General features: G+C 38.9%; 1 protein-coding gene across 1 annotated transcript in view; it reads left to right on the top strand.

The window, feature by feature from the left end:
* The window catches only part of elna (elastin a), a 45,318-nt gene extending 25,983 nt beyond the window's left edge, over positions 1-19,335 (top strand). The window contains exons 14-55 of the mRNA XM_030778013.1: positions 1,348-1,383; positions 1,486-1,569; positions 1,797-1,847; positions 1,976-2,047; positions 2,248-2,292; positions 2,412-2,480; positions 2,632-2,676; positions 2,920-3,009; positions 3,315-3,344; positions 3,489-3,572; positions 3,823-3,855; positions 3,986-4,063; positions 4,494-4,526; positions 4,614-4,670; positions 5,281-5,316; positions 5,491-5,583; positions 5,791-5,820; positions 6,045-6,110; positions 6,357-6,389; positions 6,549-6,641; positions 7,078-7,110; positions 7,235-7,288; positions 7,382-7,414; positions 7,592-7,687; positions 7,848-7,880; positions 8,662-8,778; positions 8,915-8,956; positions 9,516-9,557; positions 9,873-9,893; positions 10,118-10,135; positions 10,254-10,280; positions 10,754-10,783; positions 11,537-11,569; positions 12,857-12,898; positions 13,005-13,085; positions 13,453-13,503; positions 14,171-14,224; positions 14,702-14,737; positions 15,611-15,655; positions 17,427-17,456; positions 17,891-17,944; positions 18,797-19,335. Of these exons, the coding sequence (XP_030633873.1) occupies positions 1,348-1,383; positions 1,486-1,569; positions 1,797-1,847; positions 1,976-2,047; positions 2,248-2,292; positions 2,412-2,480; positions 2,632-2,676; positions 2,920-3,009; positions 3,315-3,344; positions 3,489-3,572; positions 3,823-3,855; positions 3,986-4,063; positions 4,494-4,526; positions 4,614-4,670; positions 5,281-5,316; positions 5,491-5,583; positions 5,791-5,820; positions 6,045-6,110; positions 6,357-6,389; positions 6,549-6,641; positions 7,078-7,110; positions 7,235-7,288; positions 7,382-7,414; positions 7,592-7,687; positions 7,848-7,880; positions 8,662-8,778; positions 8,915-8,956; positions 9,516-9,557; positions 9,873-9,893; positions 10,118-10,135; positions 10,254-10,280; positions 10,754-10,783; positions 11,537-11,569; positions 12,857-12,898; positions 13,005-13,085; positions 13,453-13,503; positions 14,171-14,224; positions 14,702-14,737; positions 15,611-15,655; positions 17,427-17,456; positions 17,891-17,944; positions 18,797-18,843 (2,177 nt within the window). The 3' untranslated portion in view covers positions 18,844-19,335. The remainder of the gene's footprint in view (positions 1-1,347; positions 1,384-1,485; positions 1,570-1,796; positions 1,848-1,975; positions 2,048-2,247; positions 2,293-2,411; positions 2,481-2,631; positions 2,677-2,919; positions 3,010-3,314; positions 3,345-3,488; positions 3,573-3,822; positions 3,856-3,985; positions 4,064-4,493; positions 4,527-4,613; positions 4,671-5,280; positions 5,317-5,490; positions 5,584-5,790; positions 5,821-6,044; positions 6,111-6,356; positions 6,390-6,548; positions 6,642-7,077; positions 7,111-7,234; positions 7,289-7,381; positions 7,415-7,591; positions 7,688-7,847; positions 7,881-8,661; positions 8,779-8,914; positions 8,957-9,515; positions 9,558-9,872; positions 9,894-10,117; positions 10,136-10,253; positions 10,281-10,753; positions 10,784-11,536; positions 11,570-12,856; positions 12,899-13,004; positions 13,086-13,452; positions 13,504-14,170; positions 14,225-14,701; positions 14,738-15,610; positions 15,656-17,426; positions 17,457-17,890; positions 17,945-18,796) is intronic.
* Positions 19,336-19,725: the final 390 nt, after the last annotated feature.

Below are 19,725 nucleotides of genomic sequence, written 5' to 3'. Positions count from 1 at the left end.
TGTTCAATCCAAACCATATAACAATCCATTGCAGTATATCTCCTGCCAGTGCACAGGCACTTTGTGCCACAGTATGGAAACAACCAAAGGCCTTTCTATGGGTACCGCCCAAAGGTTATGTATGGTGCGTTTGTCTTTGGATTATGCTGAGCCGATAGTTCTTTTTTTTGAGGACAGCACCATTTCCTCTATGTTGATAATGTCCCAAGTGGTGAGTTTTCCATCCATCCAATATTTGTTTTAAAACTTAAAATCTTGGAGTACATTTTTATGTGTTGAGCCTCAAAATGAGAACTATTTCCACGCTTTTAAAAATTAAACAAACTGTGTACTAAACCATGATTGCATGAAACTCCCATTCACTTCAAAGGACCTCTCCTTTAGTTCAACCAATGTAAAATCAACACAATTCCAGATTAATGAGAGGATTCAGGGGAATGTGTCCCTCATTTGGAAATGTGGTGAGATGACAAATGCAGTCATGCATGAAGTCATTGTGCACACATAAGAACTTCTTGTGAGATCAAAGAGAATAATCTAGAAGAATAACCGAGATCTTGGAAGGGGATGCTTAAAGAAATTCTTAAGTAAATAAATGACTGAATTTATAAAGTTATTTATTTATTTATTTGTTTACAGCCGCATTCTTTGAACAGCTGCCTCTTTTCCTTCCCTCATTCTAATCACAAACAATGCCACGTTATTTCAGCTTATTTAATTGATTACATTATAACCATGTGTGGAGGGAATTCTTGAATGAAGGCCTACTGATCAGATATTCTACAAAAACACACTTATGTATGGATCAAAAAGGCTCATAATTTGTTGTGAAAAAAGAAAGCATTGCAATGGAAATGTTCCTCTTTTGAATAACCTGTATTTCAATTATTTAATATAACCCAGGTTTTTTGGAAGACTTGGCCATGCTTAATATTGGAATCAGCTGTGCTTTAGCCTACATTCTGAGCTTTTACACTGGGATGTTTTCTGCGTCCAAATCCATGGTTTCATGCAAAAAAGGATCAATAACTAAATTAGAAACCCACCATGGCCTGTTTTTCATCAAACCTTGATATTATGAAGAATCATGTAGCAATACTAACCTTATGTTGGAATGTTGTTGACAGTTTTTTTTTTTTTTTTTCAACCTTCAAGATCAGTTGTAAAATTGTACTTGTGTACAGCGCACAACAGTAGACTACACTATACAACATTGCAGAATTAGCATACTCCCAAACATTTACTGGATAAAAATGATTTAGCTTGTATTACCAGTGCGAACTAGCTGTTACCACTGAGATGTACAAATGAGTGGTACTAATATTGTCCCATTTCTTGCCCTGACAGGTGGTTTACCTTACACTGGAAGCAAAGTTCCTTATGGTACAGTATTACAAATTCTGTGTGTGTGTGCACGTGTGTGTGTGTGTTTGCATGTGCTGTTGCTATGGACATTCTTATCAGCACTGCCTTTCTGTTATAAAGGATATGGGGGCTTTGGAACAGGTGTAGGACTTCCTGGTGGCAAAGGAGGCCCAGGCTCAAAGCCAGGATACCCCACAGGAACTGGTTGGTATTCACAGAGATGTTATTCTCTCATGTATCCAGTGTATCGTTATGCACAGAAGATAGTAATGCGTGTGTTTTAAAGCTTTACTTGTAGCTTAAATACACAAATGTTCAAGCACATCTCAATGCTTCCTTGACATGCCTGTACACAGCATGCTGCACTCAGCTCAAATGTACACTCGATGAAGCTATCAGCACGTGACCGAAAGCATGTCCTTTACTCTTAGGTGTGGGAACACAACCCATTTCACCTGCACAAGCCAAAGCTCTTAAATATGGTAATGATAAAGAGTACACGGTGCACATGCGTGGCTTGAGAACTTTTCTTTAATATTTAATTTGATATTACGTTTGCACATCTCAATACATTTTGCTTTCATTGATTATATTTTGTGTTTCACCACAGGTGTTCGACCTGGTGGTGTAGCTGGGGTAGGTGGTGTTCCAGGAGGTGCTGGACTTTTCCCTGGAGCTGGAGGTCAGTATAATTTTAACACAGGCCAGATCACTCTGTTTTACACACTCCAACCCCTTTCCTTGTAATATTTAGCAATAATTTCTCTGTATATTGCACTAGTCCGTTGAGCTTCCATATGCAGAGGATTAGTATTTCTGAGCCAGAATGCGTGGTGTCATGACCGTGAAAAAATCTCTCTACCTTGTTTTGTTTATGTTCAGGTGTAGGAGCACTGACACCAGCTCAGGCCAAAGCTGCTAAATATGGTAATGATGAAACATGTCTTAATACCACTCGTTAATGCTGAAAAACATCAATACAGGCTATGCCCATGTGTTTCATAAGCACTTTTTCACTGTTCTTTCCGATGCTGAAACTGGTTTAGGTGGGTTAGGTGGTGTAGCAGGGACAGGTGGTGTTCCAGGAGGTGCTGGACTTTTCCCTGGAGCTGGAGGTTAAAGCATAATTCTTTTAATTTATGGATCATTTTGCATTCATTGGATTGTCCAGTGGGTTCTCTTGTCTTTGACAGCTTCCTGCATGTATTGAATTGTTTAGCATATTTATGATGTAATGTATATGAATTCATCTACCCACATCTGCAGGTGTAGGAGGCCTTACCCCAGCTCAAGCCAAGGCTGCTAAATATGGTATTGATTGAAAAAGATTACATGCTTGAATATTAATGCTCATATGAGATCATTGCACACCGCACACATGGCCACCTGCACACAAGGCCACCTCTTATTTAAGAGATGTATGAAAAACACTGACATTGCTCTTGTACTGTATTCAATGCAGCTCTCAGTTGCTCTCTCTCTCTCTGGGCACATGTTCCACTTTAGTCATGCAGAACCGATCAAATGTAGTCTAATTTTCCTTTTTATCATCAGGTGCTGGAGGTGGTCCAGTGGGGACAGGTGGCGTAGCAGGGGTTGTTCGTCCAGGAGTTGGGGTATACCCAGGTGTACCAGGGCTTGATGGTGAGAGTGGTTTCAAATCTTGATTAATGAGGATAGAACATTATTTGATATAATGCTCATATAATTTGTAATAATATCATGAAATTGAGCCAGATTTTTTTTTAAAAAAAAGGTCATCTTGCAAAGACAGAACTATATGCCAAAAACAGTCCAGTCAGATTATATTCTAAATAAGGAAGTATCCTCATTCAATGACTATTTTTGATTTTTTTTTTCTTTTGTAATTGGAGTGCTCTTTTTACATAGCGCACTCAGTGAACTTGGAATAGCTCGTAACGTCTGGTATTTTCTGTTGCATTTCATAGCGTATGCAGCAGCAAAAGCAGCTAAATATGGTAAATATAACAAGCAAACAATATTTATTGGGCTACTGGACATAAAATTTACACAGAAAAACAAACCCATGTTTTTTTTTTTCTCACTTGCAACTTGAATTAATTCAACACTAAGCAAAAACAATTGTTTTTTGGTTCCTTCAGGAGCTAGAGGTACAGGTGCTGTGCCAGGTGCTCCGGTAGTGGGTGGCACAGGAGGGATCCCTGGGACAGCACCAGGGGCTGGAGGTAATGAAAACAATGTCATTAACTTCTGCTTATCTCCCTGAATGCTGACGGGTAACGTAAACTAAGCTCGACAGTCTGACACACTCTAGATCAAAGTAGATAGAAAAGCTGTCTACGGTTGCCCCTCCGTGTACTGTAAATACGAATACAGTTCTGATATTTGGTTACTTGCATCATGCAATACATCGATGTGATCGTTGTTAAATATGGGTGTGCAACTCGAATGGATAAGGGGATGTGTGTCTTACAGGATATCCAGGGGGAGTTAAACCTCCCAAATATGGTAAGAATAACTCTTATTTTGTAATATCAAAATGTATATTGATATTTATTCCACAAAAATTACTTTACTTACCCAGAAAAATCAACTGTAAGCTTATAAACACATCGGTGAGCATGTCAGTTTTCTATAGGTGTCCCAGGAGGGGTTGGAGTTGGTGGAGTTTTACCAGGAGGAGGAGTGGTTCCTGGGGTTGGAACTGGAGTTGGGGGTAAATCACAGTCTTGACATTCAGCTCATCAGCACTTTGTAATATATATGAAGATCCACCTAAGCAGGTACAGCTACACAGGATTTGACAGGTCTAGGTCATTTAAAGTACATATTATTTAGGAGAGCTGATTTATCTAGAAATGTATGTTAAACATAGGTATTAGTGATACAGTTTCATCCAGAATTACTGAAACTTATTTCAGATGATTCATTATTTATTAAGTAGAGATTCTGCTCTGATTCTCAAATTGGATTCATTTTGTTTATTTACTGAATTGATGGGTTTATTTACTGAATGAATAGATCAATGGATGAGTTTTTGAAATGATTTTTTTTTCCTTCTTACAATTTGTTTTTCATAATGCCATCCTATAAATACCACTCATAACTTGAGTTAAAGCTGCCCTGTTTAACGGTTTGCGTTACAGGACTCCCTAGTGGTGCTAAAGCTTTGAAGCAGGGTACGAGTTTTCATTCAAACGATTCTATTAAAGAGTCTTCATCTTAGATATTTTCAAATACATGATAGACATTTATTGTTTCTGAAGGTCTCCCTGGTGGTGGTTATACAGTTCCAGGAGGAGTTCCTGGTTTAGTTCCTGGTGGTAGGTACCTAGGCCCCGAAGGTAAAATTAAACGACTGTCAAGAATTCTTTTAAAGGAATACAACTTGGTTTATCGATGTGAAAGCAATCAACCTTTGTCCTTTGATGAGCAACAAAATTACCTCAAAAATATTATGTATCTGTTTTCTGTGATCACTGTCCAGAGGAAATTTGGAAAGGACTAAGGAGGAGAGCATTTGTAAAGAAGTTTTTGAATAGGAATATCTTGGACGGAACACTTCAGATGTATTTTTTATTTATTGTGGCCAGAGTGATTCACACGTGTTGCTATGACATCAGGCTTGAACTTCCATTGCTATGTATAAATGTTTCTTCCACTTCACAGTCGACAGAGCCAAATGCAAGCTAGCTGTAAATCAAAATGTCAGTTCAATTACTCTCTGCATTGACAAGTTAGAACCACATTTCACACTGTAAACATGTTCGTTTAGATAGATTGGACTTGGGCAATATTCAAATGTTTGAAACAGGAGATCATGCTCAGAAATTTGGCAGAGAGATTGTGTTTATCTGCCTGATGTATGGCTGAACTCCTACGGCTGGCTACGCTATGCTGCTCGATGATTGACGTTGCAATTTTGTTTCATAGGTTATGGAACTGGGGTGGGACCTGGGGCTAAGTATGGTATGAATCCCCCTCATTTTGCACACAGCTCTTCTCTGTCTGTAGAAATGTGTTTGGAAAGTTTGGAGGATGTTGAAAGAAGCAGAACACAGTAGAATGATAGAGAAATTGGATTGCAGTATGCAAACTGGCTGCATCACAATTATTCACAAAAGATGTTTCTGTCCCTTACAGGTGTACCACCTGGAGCTGGCGGGGTGCCAGGGTTTGTGCCTGGAGTGGTGCCTGGGGGCGTACCAGGGTTAGTGCCAGGGGGTGTGCCTGGAGGTAAGGAGCTGATTGAATCACTTGTATAGATTAATGTTTGTTTTTTATGAGAATTGACAAAGATGGACAGATGACATGCTTGGCAGATGGTTGACAAATGAGGAATACAGACTATATCCACTTGCATATTTTTCGCAAATCTGTTAGATAGGGCTTTGTATGAAGGTTTTGGAACAAGGATGTTAATTACATGAATGTGTCTTACAGGATATGCTGCTGCTAAAGCCCAGAAATATGGTACACACTTCAGCTTTCTACTTCATCTACCTTGGTGTAACATCTAGAGGTTCTGTGTACTCATACAAGCAATATGTTTATTCTGTAATACAGAAATAAATGAAAACAGTAAACCAAGATCATATTAATCACTTCATAGTTTAACACACACTGTGTTGCTAATTTGAAGTCTAAATGATTTACCAGTGTTTTAATGATATTCTTATTGTTTCTTTTGTCTGTAGGTCTGGGTGGTGCTGGAATAAGACCAGGAGTTGTGCCTGGATCAGTACCAGTGTCTCCTTATGGGGGTGAGTAGTGAGCTGACACCTTTCCCGTTAACACTACTTAAATGAGAATGGAAGGGTTTCCAGAACTATTGTGAAATCCCAGTGAGTCACAGAGCACATAAATGGCACAAGAAAATAAAAAGAAAGGCAGAGAAAAAAATCACAGGCCCACACAGTTTTCTGAAATAGATTGTATAGATTCCACACTTTGTATTTTTCATGGTTGAGGTGCTCTTAAAATGTTATATTTTTTGTATAATTATATAGGATATCCAGCTGGGGTTAAACCTCCTAAATATGGTAAGAATACTTTTGGTGACTTCCTGTAATCCTCTTCTTCATATGCACAAAAATTGGTTAACAAGTGATATTTAAGTAAAAATTGTGTATAATGGAATGCTTTATAACTTCACGTAAATGTATGTGTGCAAACAAAAATCAATACTCTACCTTGTACAGGAGTTCCTGGTGGTGTTCCAGGTGGTGTACCTGGTGGTGTTCCTGGTGGAGTTCCTGGTGGGCTGCCAGGCGGTGTACCAGGTGGAGTTCCTAGTGAGTATGTAATATCAAAGAATGCTAACACCGCTGAAAGACCAATGCCAAACTTTAAAGAAAAAAAAAGTTTTTTCTTGGTCTTTATGTGTAACTTCATTGTGATGTTATGTGGGGTCATGCCATGATCTCTGAAAAGGACAAAATTTAGACTAATTTAGATACGACATTTGATCAAAAAAATATTTTTAACATTTCGGAACAGCATGCTCTCTTAAAACATATTATTTTTATGATGCATTTGGGTTGCTTCATTAGGTGTAATACATGAAGGCTGATAGAATGTGAAAGGGACTGTCAGCTTCACTCCAGGTCTCAGAGAGAGGAGCATGAACGTGTCGTGTGTGTGTGTGTGTGTGTGTGAGAGAGAGAGACAGACAGTGAGAGAGAGAGAGAGAGAAATGTGAGCATAATGTTTATTATCTTTTGTTTTTAGGTTATGTGCCTGGTGCAAAACCTCCTAAATATGGCAAGTTCTGGAATGTCATTGTTTTATTAACATAGCATTATGTCATTTGTGATAAGAAATTTTATTCTATATTTTTGTCTGCTGAACTGTATTTCACTGATTTGAAATATATTACCTTGTGAAGGTGTACCAGGAGGTGTGGGAGTTGTTCCTGGGTTAGTACCAGGGGCCGCAGGAGGTAAGTACAGGAAGGGAAGTCAGAACAACTCACTGTTTTTTTTTTTTTTTTTATCTGTGTACTTCTTACTATAATGCCCTTTATCCACCACAGGACTTCCGGGAGGAGCTAAACCTCCCAAATATGGTAGGGACATGATTCATATCACCCCTAAGTGTATATAACATTTTGAGGTTCTGACTATTTTTATAATTATTGCTTAAGGAGAAAGCTCACAAATCCTTTATATAAATTCTCCACTAAAAGAAGCACAATAAAATCAGTTGTTCAAGTCACATATGTTGCTGTGTTGTTTACCTACAGGAGTTGGTACAGGAGCCGTGCCAAGTGGTGGAACAGTGAGTGGCGTAGGTGTACCAGGAGTTGGAACAGGAGTAGCACCAGGAGTCGGTGTTGGAGGTAAATTCAATAGCCTTTGCCTCTCATAGTATTTCATAGTCTTTCATAGTATTATAGCTTAACTTGACATCTATAGCTTATCATGACTTCTCCCAAGACCTGGAAGTGCAATGATGCAGTTAATGTTAAAATCTAACAGCTGGTTTTTCCATATTTACAGGATATCCAGGTGGAGTGAAACCTCCTAAATATGGTAACTAACTCTTACCCTTCAGTGCGTACTACTCTGTCCAAAAATGTGTATACATTTCATAATATACCCTTTATCAGGGTTTCCGCTAGCCGGTAATTACCAGTTTTTGCCTGGTAAAATTTATATAAATAGAGAGAGAGAAAGATGTATATATATATGTGTGTGTGTGTGTGTGTGTGTGTATATAAAAACTATAAATTAAAAACTTGTTCAAAATGTCCAGTAATAATGCTCATACAAAACATATGAGAATGACGCGGCTTATGCACAAATCAAGCTGCAAAGACACATTGGACACGTTTGATTTCAAGTCGACAGCAGAGGACTTTGTCGCAATAAAAAAAAAGGAGAAAATAAAATGTTACTTGGTCGCCTATACATCTGATGCCATTTGATGGCTACATTTCATGCCATGTATGCCTAGCCTTTTTTTTAAACAGGCTACAGATGTTACAAGCTACAGACATTTCGTAATAGCGTACATTCTAGCGGCTAATATTGAGTTTTGCTCAGTCGTTACTGTTAGCTTTGCTTAATCGTTACTGTTCATTATATAGTCAAACTGATTTGAAGTCGTTGTCATTCTTCCGTCAACCTAGGTATACATTATGTTTGCGTTTGTAACATAGACTGTTATTAAAACGTGACTGGTAAGTTTGAAATTTGTCTGGTAAAATAAATCCTTTCCGAACACAGAACCGACAAGAAAAAAATCCTAGCGGAATCTCTGCCCTGGATCTGTCTCTGCTTTCTTACTTCAGAGATATGTCATATTCCACAGGTGCTGGCATAGCTGGAACAGGTGTTGGAGTACCAGGGGCTACACCTGGTGTTGGTGTTGGTGTGGGTGGGGTGCCTGGTGGTACTGGGGTGCCCTTAGCTCCAAGTGGGAAACCAGGTAGATCACAGGCTTCTTTACACACATTTCTGCACAGCCACAAGTGAATGACTTAAGCTCCACCTGCCAGTCCTTTGAATTTAGAGGTACAAGATCCCAGTTATTCATTTCAGTTGTTCTGTTTTGTATTTTATAGCAAAAGAACCAACTTTGTCGCCCGGTGGAACACCTGCACCAGGTAAACACAAAAGTAGCCAGAACATGAGATGTCAACCAGCCTTGGGGATTTTGCTGTATTGTTCGAAGCTGATAACTCAAATTTTGATTTGCCATACTGCTGTGTTTACCTGTAGGTTTAAGCTCCATGTGTGTTTTTGTATTCTTTGTTTGAACACCCAGAAATTGAAACGTTTCTTTTACAGCAGCCGTCAGGAATCAGAGAGCTCAAAATCATTGGCTTTAGCCTCCTAATTGTTCCCATCCAAGCTGCGTCCTTGTTTACGCTGTAATGCAAATCAGTATGATGGCAGGCTCTTCCCCCCACTGACCACCAATCGTGGACCCCTTATACGTTGACCCCCTGAACGCTAACTCGCTACATCCTCTGCTATTCCTCACCAAGCAAAAATGGGCCTCATAGTTCAATAACTGTTTGTAGCTAATTGCTCTACACCAATGCCAGTGCCAGTGGCTTTTGCCAAAGCTGATTTATTTCTATGGCCACAGAGCTAGTTACCTCCACGCCGTAAATCTTTAAATTGCAAGGGTTGAAGGTGGAACCTATTGTTTCTTGGCAGGACCAACGCCTATTGTTGCAACTGGCAAGGCCCCTGAGCCCAGTAAGATCTTCTGTGTTGCATGCTCCTTTCTCGTGTCCTGTTGGTTTCTGTGTAGTGGCAGTTCTCTTCGGTTTATTGACAGTCTCTTTTTTTTTTCTTCTGTGATTCCACTAACTCTTCAGCTCCCCACGCTTGCACTGTTGCTGCTCTCCAGTATACATGTCACATGTTTTATATGATTAGAAACAGTCTTTCCCAGTACAAAATATTTGTTCTTAATTGTATGCTGTGAGAAAAAAAAAAACACTTTCTCCATTCAGTCATCTCCAAACTTCAAAACACTGAATGACTTTTTTTTTTCCCCATTTGTATCAGGTGCGACAGGAATAGTTCCAGGTGCGTACTAGAACCTCTTCTCAAAATATATCTAGTCTCAAATGGTCTTGTGACTTATTTAAATGCTTTGGTAAGATGTTTTAATTGAGCCTTTTATTAATTGAAATTGATGTTATGAAAACATGGTGAATATAGTCTTCACTGGTCATCATGAGTGCCTTTTGAAAGACATGAAAGGCATTTACACAGTGAGAAATTTAACCTGGGGTATTTCTGTTCCGCAGGAGCCCTGAAACCTGGTGGTATGTCAGTTATCTATCTATCTATTTATTTGTTTGTTTATTTTTATTTTGTTTGGAGCATGAATAAGGTTTTCATGTCATGCATTCTGTTGTGGTAACAGAAGTCTTATATTTACAGTTGGTGCTGGAGTGATTCAGCCTAGTGGTATGTTGTTTTTATTTTTTCATGAACTTGTTTATTCTTTTTGTTTGTTTTAGATCAGTGATTCTCAGCTCCAGTCCTGGGGGTCCACAGTCCTGCACTTCTTTGTTTTAACTCTTTATTATCACAGTTAATTGAGCTAATCAAGAGCTTGATGATTAATTGATCAGTTGAATCAGGTGTGTCAGTCCTGAGTGAAAACAAGGACGGCCAGGACAGTGGGCCCCCAGGACTGGAGTTGTGAATCTCTCTTTAGATTGATTAATTTCTTATTTTTCTTTCCTGCCTACTTTCTTCTTTACAGCTGGGACAGGTATTGGTAATGTTCCTTTTTAATAGAGATAAATAGGCAAAATATTATGACCACATGTAGATTCAGAGACCTAATATAGAGACGTTGTCACTTGTATACATGCATATATCTGAATGTGTGAATTCAGCCTTGTTTTTTTAACATACAACTCTGTATTTGTTAGCAGGAGCAGGACTAGTGCCGCCCACTGGTGGTAAGTACTGTTACTGCAATATTGTCTCCTCTAATTCGATCTCATTCCTCCATACATAAAGCAATATATAACTCATATAACCAGTTTGCTTAGCAACAAAGAATCTGTTATTCTATGATTTCCAGATTATTAATGTGGCATAAAAAAAAGCACTCTCTGTTTCGGTTTAAAGCACAAGCCTGACTTTGTCTGGTACAGCTGAGTATTCAGCCAATATAATGAGTGCACATATTATCCCTGTCTGCCTTCTCACCCACCTTTCTCCATCTGTGCATCTTTCTAGTTCTCAGTAATGTCGCAGAATTCAGTGAATGACCTGGACTTGCTTCCAGTTTTCTTTGTTGAAGCCCTGAAGGCATCTGAAGTCTCCATAAATGAATATCTGTAGTTTTCTGTGTTTTCAGAACACTGCACTCTGTGCTGAGCTTAATTGTTTTGACATTAATTGATTCAGTGCCTAAGTCTGTTAAATGCTGCAAAAGAGTTGTGCATCACCCTCTAGATTCATTGGATGGGATATGTGATGAAACTGGCACAGTCTCTTCATTTTTCTGCACTCATTAGCATGTATATACGTGCTGCTCGGTAAACTGTTTCAGGTCGTAGGCTCCCCATTCATATGTTGCCCACAATTTAGTTGATAGCAATTATTTTACTTGCCACTAGATGGCAGTCGCAGCACAATCAACTAAATGCAGTAGATTTGTGGTGTGCCTGTTTTTAAGTTTTCTCCTCTGGAATGTGTCTTTAAAGGTCTTGTTCCTGGTGCTAAACCACCTAAACCAGGTAAGGACTGTGAGCAGTTGCAATGAAGGAATTTTGTAAATTAATTTTATGTCAATATTTAAGAAATTACCATAATTAATTAAATGAACTATCACCTAGTAAATCCAACACAACATATGCCTCGGTTTTCTTCACAGATGACCTTCTTTGAGGTCAAATTTACAAAACAAACAAACAAACTTTGTTCAAGGAATTAGTATCCCCCCTTTCACATTGTAATTGATACTTCTACACAAAATCCTCAAAAATGTCCTTAAACATGCACGTATAGTGCTTACTTCCATCTGACTGTCCTTGTTATAGGACCAGAGTCTACCTAAAGGCTTTAATGGTCTTAAGACTCCTGTGGAATTAATAAGAGACACGGTGGACAGAGGGTAAAAGACTTCCACTCATGAGCTGTTGCTTAAGAGTTCATGCACAGAATTACATTAGCGCACAATGAAATGAATGCGGCCAAGGGGCGATGAGGAAGACAACAAAGTCGTGTGAGAGGCGCCGCTTGTCACATGGCAAGAGCAAGACTACACATTGCACGCAGGATGCATTAGAAAGAACACGAACGTTTCAGGAACACATCCGCTTGTTTCATACCGTCTAAGATGGTTCACATGATCTGTGTTCCCTGTCTGTCTGGCGCTGGAGACTTACACAGCGGATTTAAAATTAGACCGCGTAAATTAAATATCAAGGAAAATACGCTTTTGATTGACATGAAAACACCGCTATTAAAAATATTTTCAAGTAATTTACTGGCATCCTCGAATGACTTTATCAAAATGTTATCGGTTAATGAGCTGATAATGAGCGATGCCAGTCTGTGAAACGTGTAAGACGGCCAAAGCCACGAGACAGCACAGTCATCTGGTAAAGTGGTTGTATCTGCCTTCAGGACTGATAGGGCTGTCACCGGCCCTAAGGCTGAGCGCTTATCATTTGTCTGTGCTGAGGGGCAGAGGAGGAGGAGGAATGAGTCACAGGGAAATGTGACTAAATTTCCTCAGCCAGACAGCTATCGTCGGCTCGCTCTGATCGTCGCTATAGCGGCGAATTAAAAACACAGCACGCACCGCCAGAATACTTAAAGTATGGTTTGGGCTACTGAAGAAAACAATAATAGTCTCATTAGCACAAATAAGGTGCGGTGTAAAGCTGAATTTGTTATTTAGAAAGCACAAACGGATCCCCCTGCTTCCATTATTTCTTTTCGGTATCTTATTGACTTATTGACTATTGAACCCAGTGACTCATATATGAATGTTGATAACCACTACTTTGCCTCCACAGCTCCTGGTACTGTTGGTGGGTACCCACATGCAGGTTTTGGGGGTAAGTGTTTTTTTTTTTTTAACCTGAGTTCATTACAGGCACTGTTATAACAGATTGCTGGTTTATAGTCTCAACTGGATCTTCTCCTCTCTCTTGTTTCTCATAGCTCAAGTTCCAGGTTACGGTGCTACTGGAACAGGGCCAGGAGCAGGGGTTTTACCAGGAGCCAAGCCTCTTAAGCCCCCAGGTATGATGTTCCTCCGTGTACTGTAGCATTCACATAGCAACTGGAAGTAAAAGAGAATCTTAGTCTTGGTTAGCAGTGTATATCTTGGTTTCAGGTAATAAGAGTTTAGATAGTAAGGTTTCAGGTTTCCTAAATGTATGAAGCAAGGTGTTATCATTCGAATGGGAATTTGATTTTATCGGTAAACATTCCTTTTCTGACGTTCTACGTTTCATAAGCTAGGTGTGGAACCATCTGTGGATTTGTTTACAGTTTCATTTCCACAGCGATAGATTTTTAAGAGAAAGACATCATTGAAATTCTAGCAATGATGTTTCCTGAGAGGCATGTAAGTGGTCTCACTGTATCCTTCTTCTGTCTCATGAAGTTGCTGGAGGAGTTGGTACTGGTGGAGTGGGTGGTACAGGACTTGGAACTGGTACAGTTACAATAAAAATGTGTTAACATGCCACTGACAAGTATGTTTATGCGTGGGTGCATATACATCTGTGTGTGTGTGTGTATGTGTATGTGTGAGAGAGAGAGAGAGAGAGAGAGAGAGTGAGAAATACTGTATGTATTTGTATCTCTGTGCATTTAACTGCAAACCAGACAGTGGTAATACTCTGTGTTTGATGCATATTGGCAGTACATTTTTACAGTGGAATTATTGAAATGATATGATAAAGTCATAAAATGGGAAATATGATTAATATTGTTTAGCCTTACTCTTTAACAATTAAAAAGAAAAAAAAAGAAAACCTCACATATCACATTCGTAGAGTGGTGACTTTTGGAAGCCTTCCTCAGAATTACAATCGCACGGACAAATGACCGTTAACCAGGAAATGCCATCAGTCAGGCCTTCCTCCACAGGGACAGGGTTGGTTTTGAAACAGCTGACAGAAGTTGTGCCAGGAATGTGACACAGTCTATTCTATTTCTCATATTCTGAGTGGATTGCGACACAGTTCATATTAAACGAAGCATGACTCTAATGGAAAATGTACCTTAATAATGAGCAAAGTATCTGTTTCAGGCACTGTTTATCTGTGTTAATATTTTAGAGATTATTGTAATACTTAATCAAAGTCTTGCCATTTTAGGTGTGAGGTATCCAACTGGTGTTGGACTTGGAGCTGGGAAACCACCGAAACCAGGTACAGTTTGTAACCGTTTCGGGTTGTTTTCATTATCAGCTCCAGCGTTGTTTGTTTGTATCCAGAACATTTGCTCAGCGGTCCCACATAATTGCTGCTTAACACCCCTGAGGGGTCATCTACGACTTGCCTGTTTGGTTAGCAGACAGACTCCTTCACTGAAATTACCTCCGTACAGTGTAACCGGAAGGTCAAATTCAGGAAATGACAGATGAATAATCCCCAATAGAGACAGATTATGGTCAGGAGCTGAGGTTGTAACGGATTTTGGAGCTTTAAGTGGTATTTCATAGATAGTCTGATCCTCTGGAGGCCTCTGTCTGGTGGTTGGATGGAGGATGTGGAGTCAGACTGCTGGTAATGAGAGAAGAAGGGGAACATGAATGCTGAGCTATCAACAGTACAAAGTGAAACCCGTCCATAACAACCCAGCATTAAATTACTGCAATTTCTCCCCATGTCCTGGTTCCTCTTTAGGCTATGGCTCTCTTGCCACAGGAGCTCAGCAGCCAGGTGAGAATATCTGTTCTGTGGTTATTTCATAACATTATGAATAAACATATACTGTGGGCTCTGTCCGTTCAAACGACTGCTAAAGCACGCATATCAAGCATCAAAGACGGCCATTCATTGGTGAATTTCAAGCTCTTGCATGACATTATCACCTCCACCTTGTGTAGTTAGGCTTATGATAATACAAATTCATGCACTGCAACCCATTAGTTCCATGTTTTGCATAATACACACACAGAGCGGTACATTACTTGAACTGTGGGTAGGGCGCTGTCTCACAAACTCGATTTGGAATTTCCACCCCCCCCCCCCCCCCCCCCCCCCCCCCCTCTCGGGCCTGACAGCTGTGTTATCACAATCACGCAGCATTGGAGCATCACTTTTCATTTCCTGCTGCTGACAGTCTTGTTATACTAACAGTTAATCCCACTCCTGTTGCAGCGCTATTTACAGTCCCTCTGAAGTTTTTTTGAAATGTCATTTTGGATCAGCTCTTAGCATATGCAAATACGAGACAAAAAGTGGATTTTAATCCTATGACGGCTATTCATTTCTCTGCAAACAGTTATTCTCCCCTAGACGCTTCCTGGAGACAGCAGCAACGCAGCTAGTTAAACAGAACGACCGAGCTGACACAACCAAGCTAAAACTGTAGAACGCCCATGCTGTACATCACTTTATAATATACAAAACAGGCCATTATAGGTTTATAAAACGATATTGGCCTTAAGAACAGAACAGACTGTTTAATCCTTTCATCTTAATTTATGTGACTCTAGCATGCAAACGCTTGAAGTATTTGTCCAGAGAGATTGTCTGAGGGAAGATATATTGGGCTGCAGTGTTCAGTCTTAACGTTTTATCCTCTTACAGGAGGTGTGATTCCAGGCTATGGAGGCTACCCACAAGCTTACCCAGGTACAGTACGCCCTGTGCTAATACCATGAATTTCATCCTTAAATTACCCAAATAACGCCTGCTGTGCTGTGAAATCCATCCTGACAGTGAGAAATTTTTTGCAGCATTAAGAGGGTATGTAAACCTGAAGGCTTTGACTGTAACACTTAGAATGGGAGGTTTTGATAATAAGTTCACAGACCTCTTGGTTCACGGCTTCACAGAGTGAAATAGCCTGTGTTATCGCAAACTGACCCCAAAGGATTTGTCTCTGCACCATAGATCAATGACAAGCTAGCACATGGGAAAAAGAACACAGTCATTTTTCAAAGTGAAAGGTCAGAGGTTTTGAAAACTGTGTAGAGATTCAAAGTTGAAAAAAAAATCCATGTGAGGGGATGAGTTCATACTGGTGCTTAAGCACTTACACTGTTATGACAAACTGAAGATAAAAGTGTCATAGACGATATGTATAGAACAAGATACATAAATTAGCCTTCTCCACACAGTGACATAAATGTTCTGAGTTAGGTTTTAGCATGACTAGTCATCCTTAAAATGAAAAAAAAACCCTCTTATAACAGTTTTATGTTACTGTTAGATGAGTTAAGATGTTTTGTTAGAGTAGCTGACAAAATTGTGAGTAATCTGTTTGTCCTGGTCCTGAAGCAGGAATGGGACTACTGCACAAATGCATGCAGACAGGTAACACAAACAGAAAACCCAACCACATCTCCGTTCCAAACACAGAGATTGAGAAAGAGATGGTAGAGTCTGGAAACCCATCTTGTGAAATAAGAATGTTTATTTCTGAGGCATAACAATAGCTCTACAAAGAGACATTATTAAGATCATGGGTTTGGGCATCTCTCTTTCTCCTGTTGTTGGGCTTTCATCTCTTATATAGGCTATATTTTATAACCAACAAAACCGATCAAATCCTATGAAGATTATATACTCATGATGTCTAAAGCATGTATATACTGAGATTATGCCTGCACATACTAATTTAATCCCTTGCATGCTCTGGTTAAAGTAAAAAGGTCAATTGTTTCTACAAAATATAGAACGTTCATTCACAGACATTTTCTTCAGCAAATCCATCTAATGAGTCAGTCAACTGCATTTCTAAAAAGCAGATGGATTTGGAAATTTTTAGTCATCATTTGGACAATGCTATGCCACAGAATGGAATAGTTGTGGAGAACAAACATGTTTTAGTTGGAATTTTTTTATTTTAACCAGAACGTGCTTTTTCACTTTTGTTTTTCCTATTCTCAACATTTTAATCCAAAGGACTGAGACAGAAAGAAACTACTGGTCATCATGGAAAGTGGTGCAAACATGTGACAGGCTCTCTGAATAACCAACATTGTTTGCTATCCTAGCTTTCCGTGTAGCTGTATAAAAAAAAAATTTGTTTCAGGCTGGAGCGCAAATGTTATGCAAATGAATTTGCATATTGACCATAACCAGTTCAGGCAACAGTGTGTCTTACTGGTCATGTGAGCTTAGTTTTAAAGCACACTACACAATAAGTGTGTGATTCGTAATTCATAATATTTGAGGATCTGATCTTGTGTAATCACATGTCTCCCAAAAATGACCGCGTAATCATGAGAGAGTAAGACACATTGGCTTCTCTGTCATGTGGCCTTTTTTTTTTTCATTTTTCTAAAAAAGCGAATGAAAAGTGATTCAAGTAATTTACACTTTTTAGAACAATTTGCGTCTTCTTTTCTGCCTGTTTTCAAGGACAGTTAATTGTCAAATCCTTTTTTCTCTCTTTTAGACTTGGGAACAATTCTGTCACAACAACAAGGTATTTCAAAGCTTTCACTAAGAAAATTCACTATAGTATGCATATGTCTGTATGCTGTGAACTACAAAACCTGAACAAGGTCATTTAAAGATCAAAGTATCCCTAAATCAAAATTTGGTTCGAGATTTCCATACTACAGATGCTGAAATTCTGGAAAGGACATGTGATTTCTCTGAGACATATAGAAAATCAGGAAAACATGTTCAACACTTCATTATTTATATGCACATATGTTTGCCAACAGCACAGTGCCATTGAAGTGTTCAACATATGTTTCTGCTAATTAAAAAGATCTTCATTTCATTAGATTAGTTTCTTTTATGTGTATAACTGTATCATATCATAGGCTGTTTTATGGAGCTGGTAGTAGTTTGCCATACACCTGTTTTAAAAGAGTTTTAATGAATTTCCATATTTTTGTTATTTTATTTTAGCCAAAGCGGCCAAATATGGTGCTCTCCAGGGATTCCTGGGTGGTGGCTATAGAGGTACATTTCATTTCAAACACGAACAAGCTGTTCTCCTGTGACCTTGTAAAGGTGGCATCTTGATAAATAAAAAAATGATTTTAGACTTCACTGATGAGAAATATTCCTCTGCGTGTCTAAAACGCTGATTTAGAATTAATCCCTGGTCTTATGTAATCACCACTTTCATCTTTTGTGTCCCTGCTAAACCCAAACATCCTCACGACACGGTTGGAACAGTGTTCAGCTTTTCCCTTGAATTACATAAGCAATATCAGGTGAAGCTGTCTCACATACCAGATGGAGAGCGTTGAACTAGATTTGGAAATACAGCTTTGAGTATCTGTTTGGGATAGGTTTTGAGTGACCCGATAATATACAATTCAAACTAATACACTTTATGTTCTTATATACAGCTGCTCTCTCCTATAAACATGGATAGGGAAAAGAGTGCCATAACCTCTTCCTTTAGCCTCTAATATGCATACATGCCATAATGTATGGCTCTGAGTGTAAACACAGAGACAGAGCTTTAAGCTAGGGTGACTCATCTGAGATAAGCATCAAAGTCTCAGCGAGGCAAAAGAGATCCCGTTCTGTAATTTAGAATTTTAGAATTTAGAATAATAAGAATAATGTTTTAAGATCTTGAAACACTTTAACTGTTCCAGCACATAAATACCATCACTTATTGTATTCATATTTTATATGACAAGATTTTTTTGAAGATGCAGCATGTCATTAAAGAATGGCATTGTGGATTGGGAGCTTTGGGGATTCACTATCCAAACATCGATCCTGAAGCTACATTATAAGCTCTTCTTCCTAATAGATCAGAGTAAACACGATACCCACCAAGCTGTTTTTCCACAGGTGCAGCTGGATGCCAGGGCAAATACTGTGGGAGGAGAAGGAAGTGAAAGATCTCTTGAGATGTGAAGTGACCTCAAGAAACAATGGTGCTACTGCATGATCTAGAATGTACATTTGATATGCAAAAAAAAAAAAAAATTAGTTCCCATTATGTACAAAAGTTAGATGTTATGTTGATCTCACAGACAATTTTCAGTTACCAAAGTACACACCCAGAACTCTGGAAATGAGACAATGTCTAGTGTTTTTGTGTCATAGGCAATAGCCTCAGTTGTTCCATAGATGCATTTAATCATATTATGGTTTTGTGTTGTAACTATGGCAACGCTGTCAGCCAGTAAGGTGTTTTAAGCACCAGGTAGAATTACTATATGTGCAGCTGTATGACAGAGTTCCAAGCCATCCTTTCTCTGCATTCCAGACATGTCAGAGTTCATGTCTGACATTCATGCACAAAAGACCTAGCACTTCTCAAGAATTTTTTTTTTTGGACAAGTTTTACGTAATGATACTTAAAATCTAGACTTATACTATGTACCTCTTCATATAATCCTCCATACAAATGTGCACAATCAGGAAATTCAGTGAATTAGACTGTGGGGCAGTTTAAGCTTTGAGAGTCCTATTACATTGCTACAAGACAAAACAATTCTGTTTTTAGATCTGTATCTCGACATATTTGTGGCATTTTGGTGCTATTTTTAAACAGAGCCTTTTTAAAACAGCATTGTGTCTAAGCAAACAGCTAGCATTACAGGGCTAACCTTTGCCTTTGGTAAATTCAAGTGTTGTAAAACTCATTCAGTGAATCAAATAGCACATATGTAAACTGATCCAAAGTGAGAACTGATCTGTTTCATTTCCCATTACTTTGTCCTACATGTTGATAAATTGGTGATAACGTGCATTCATGCTTGTTTAACAGCTTC

This window comes from Chanos chanos, chromosome 6 (genome assembly GCF_902362185.1).
Source record: "Chanos chanos chromosome 6, fChaCha1.1, whole genome shotgun sequence".
Taxonomy (NCBI): domain Eukaryota; kingdom Metazoa; phylum Chordata; class Actinopteri; order Gonorynchiformes; family Chanidae; genus Chanos; species Chanos chanos.
Note: the sequence above shows the minus strand (reverse complement) of the source record. Positions and strands in the feature narration are given on the sequence as shown.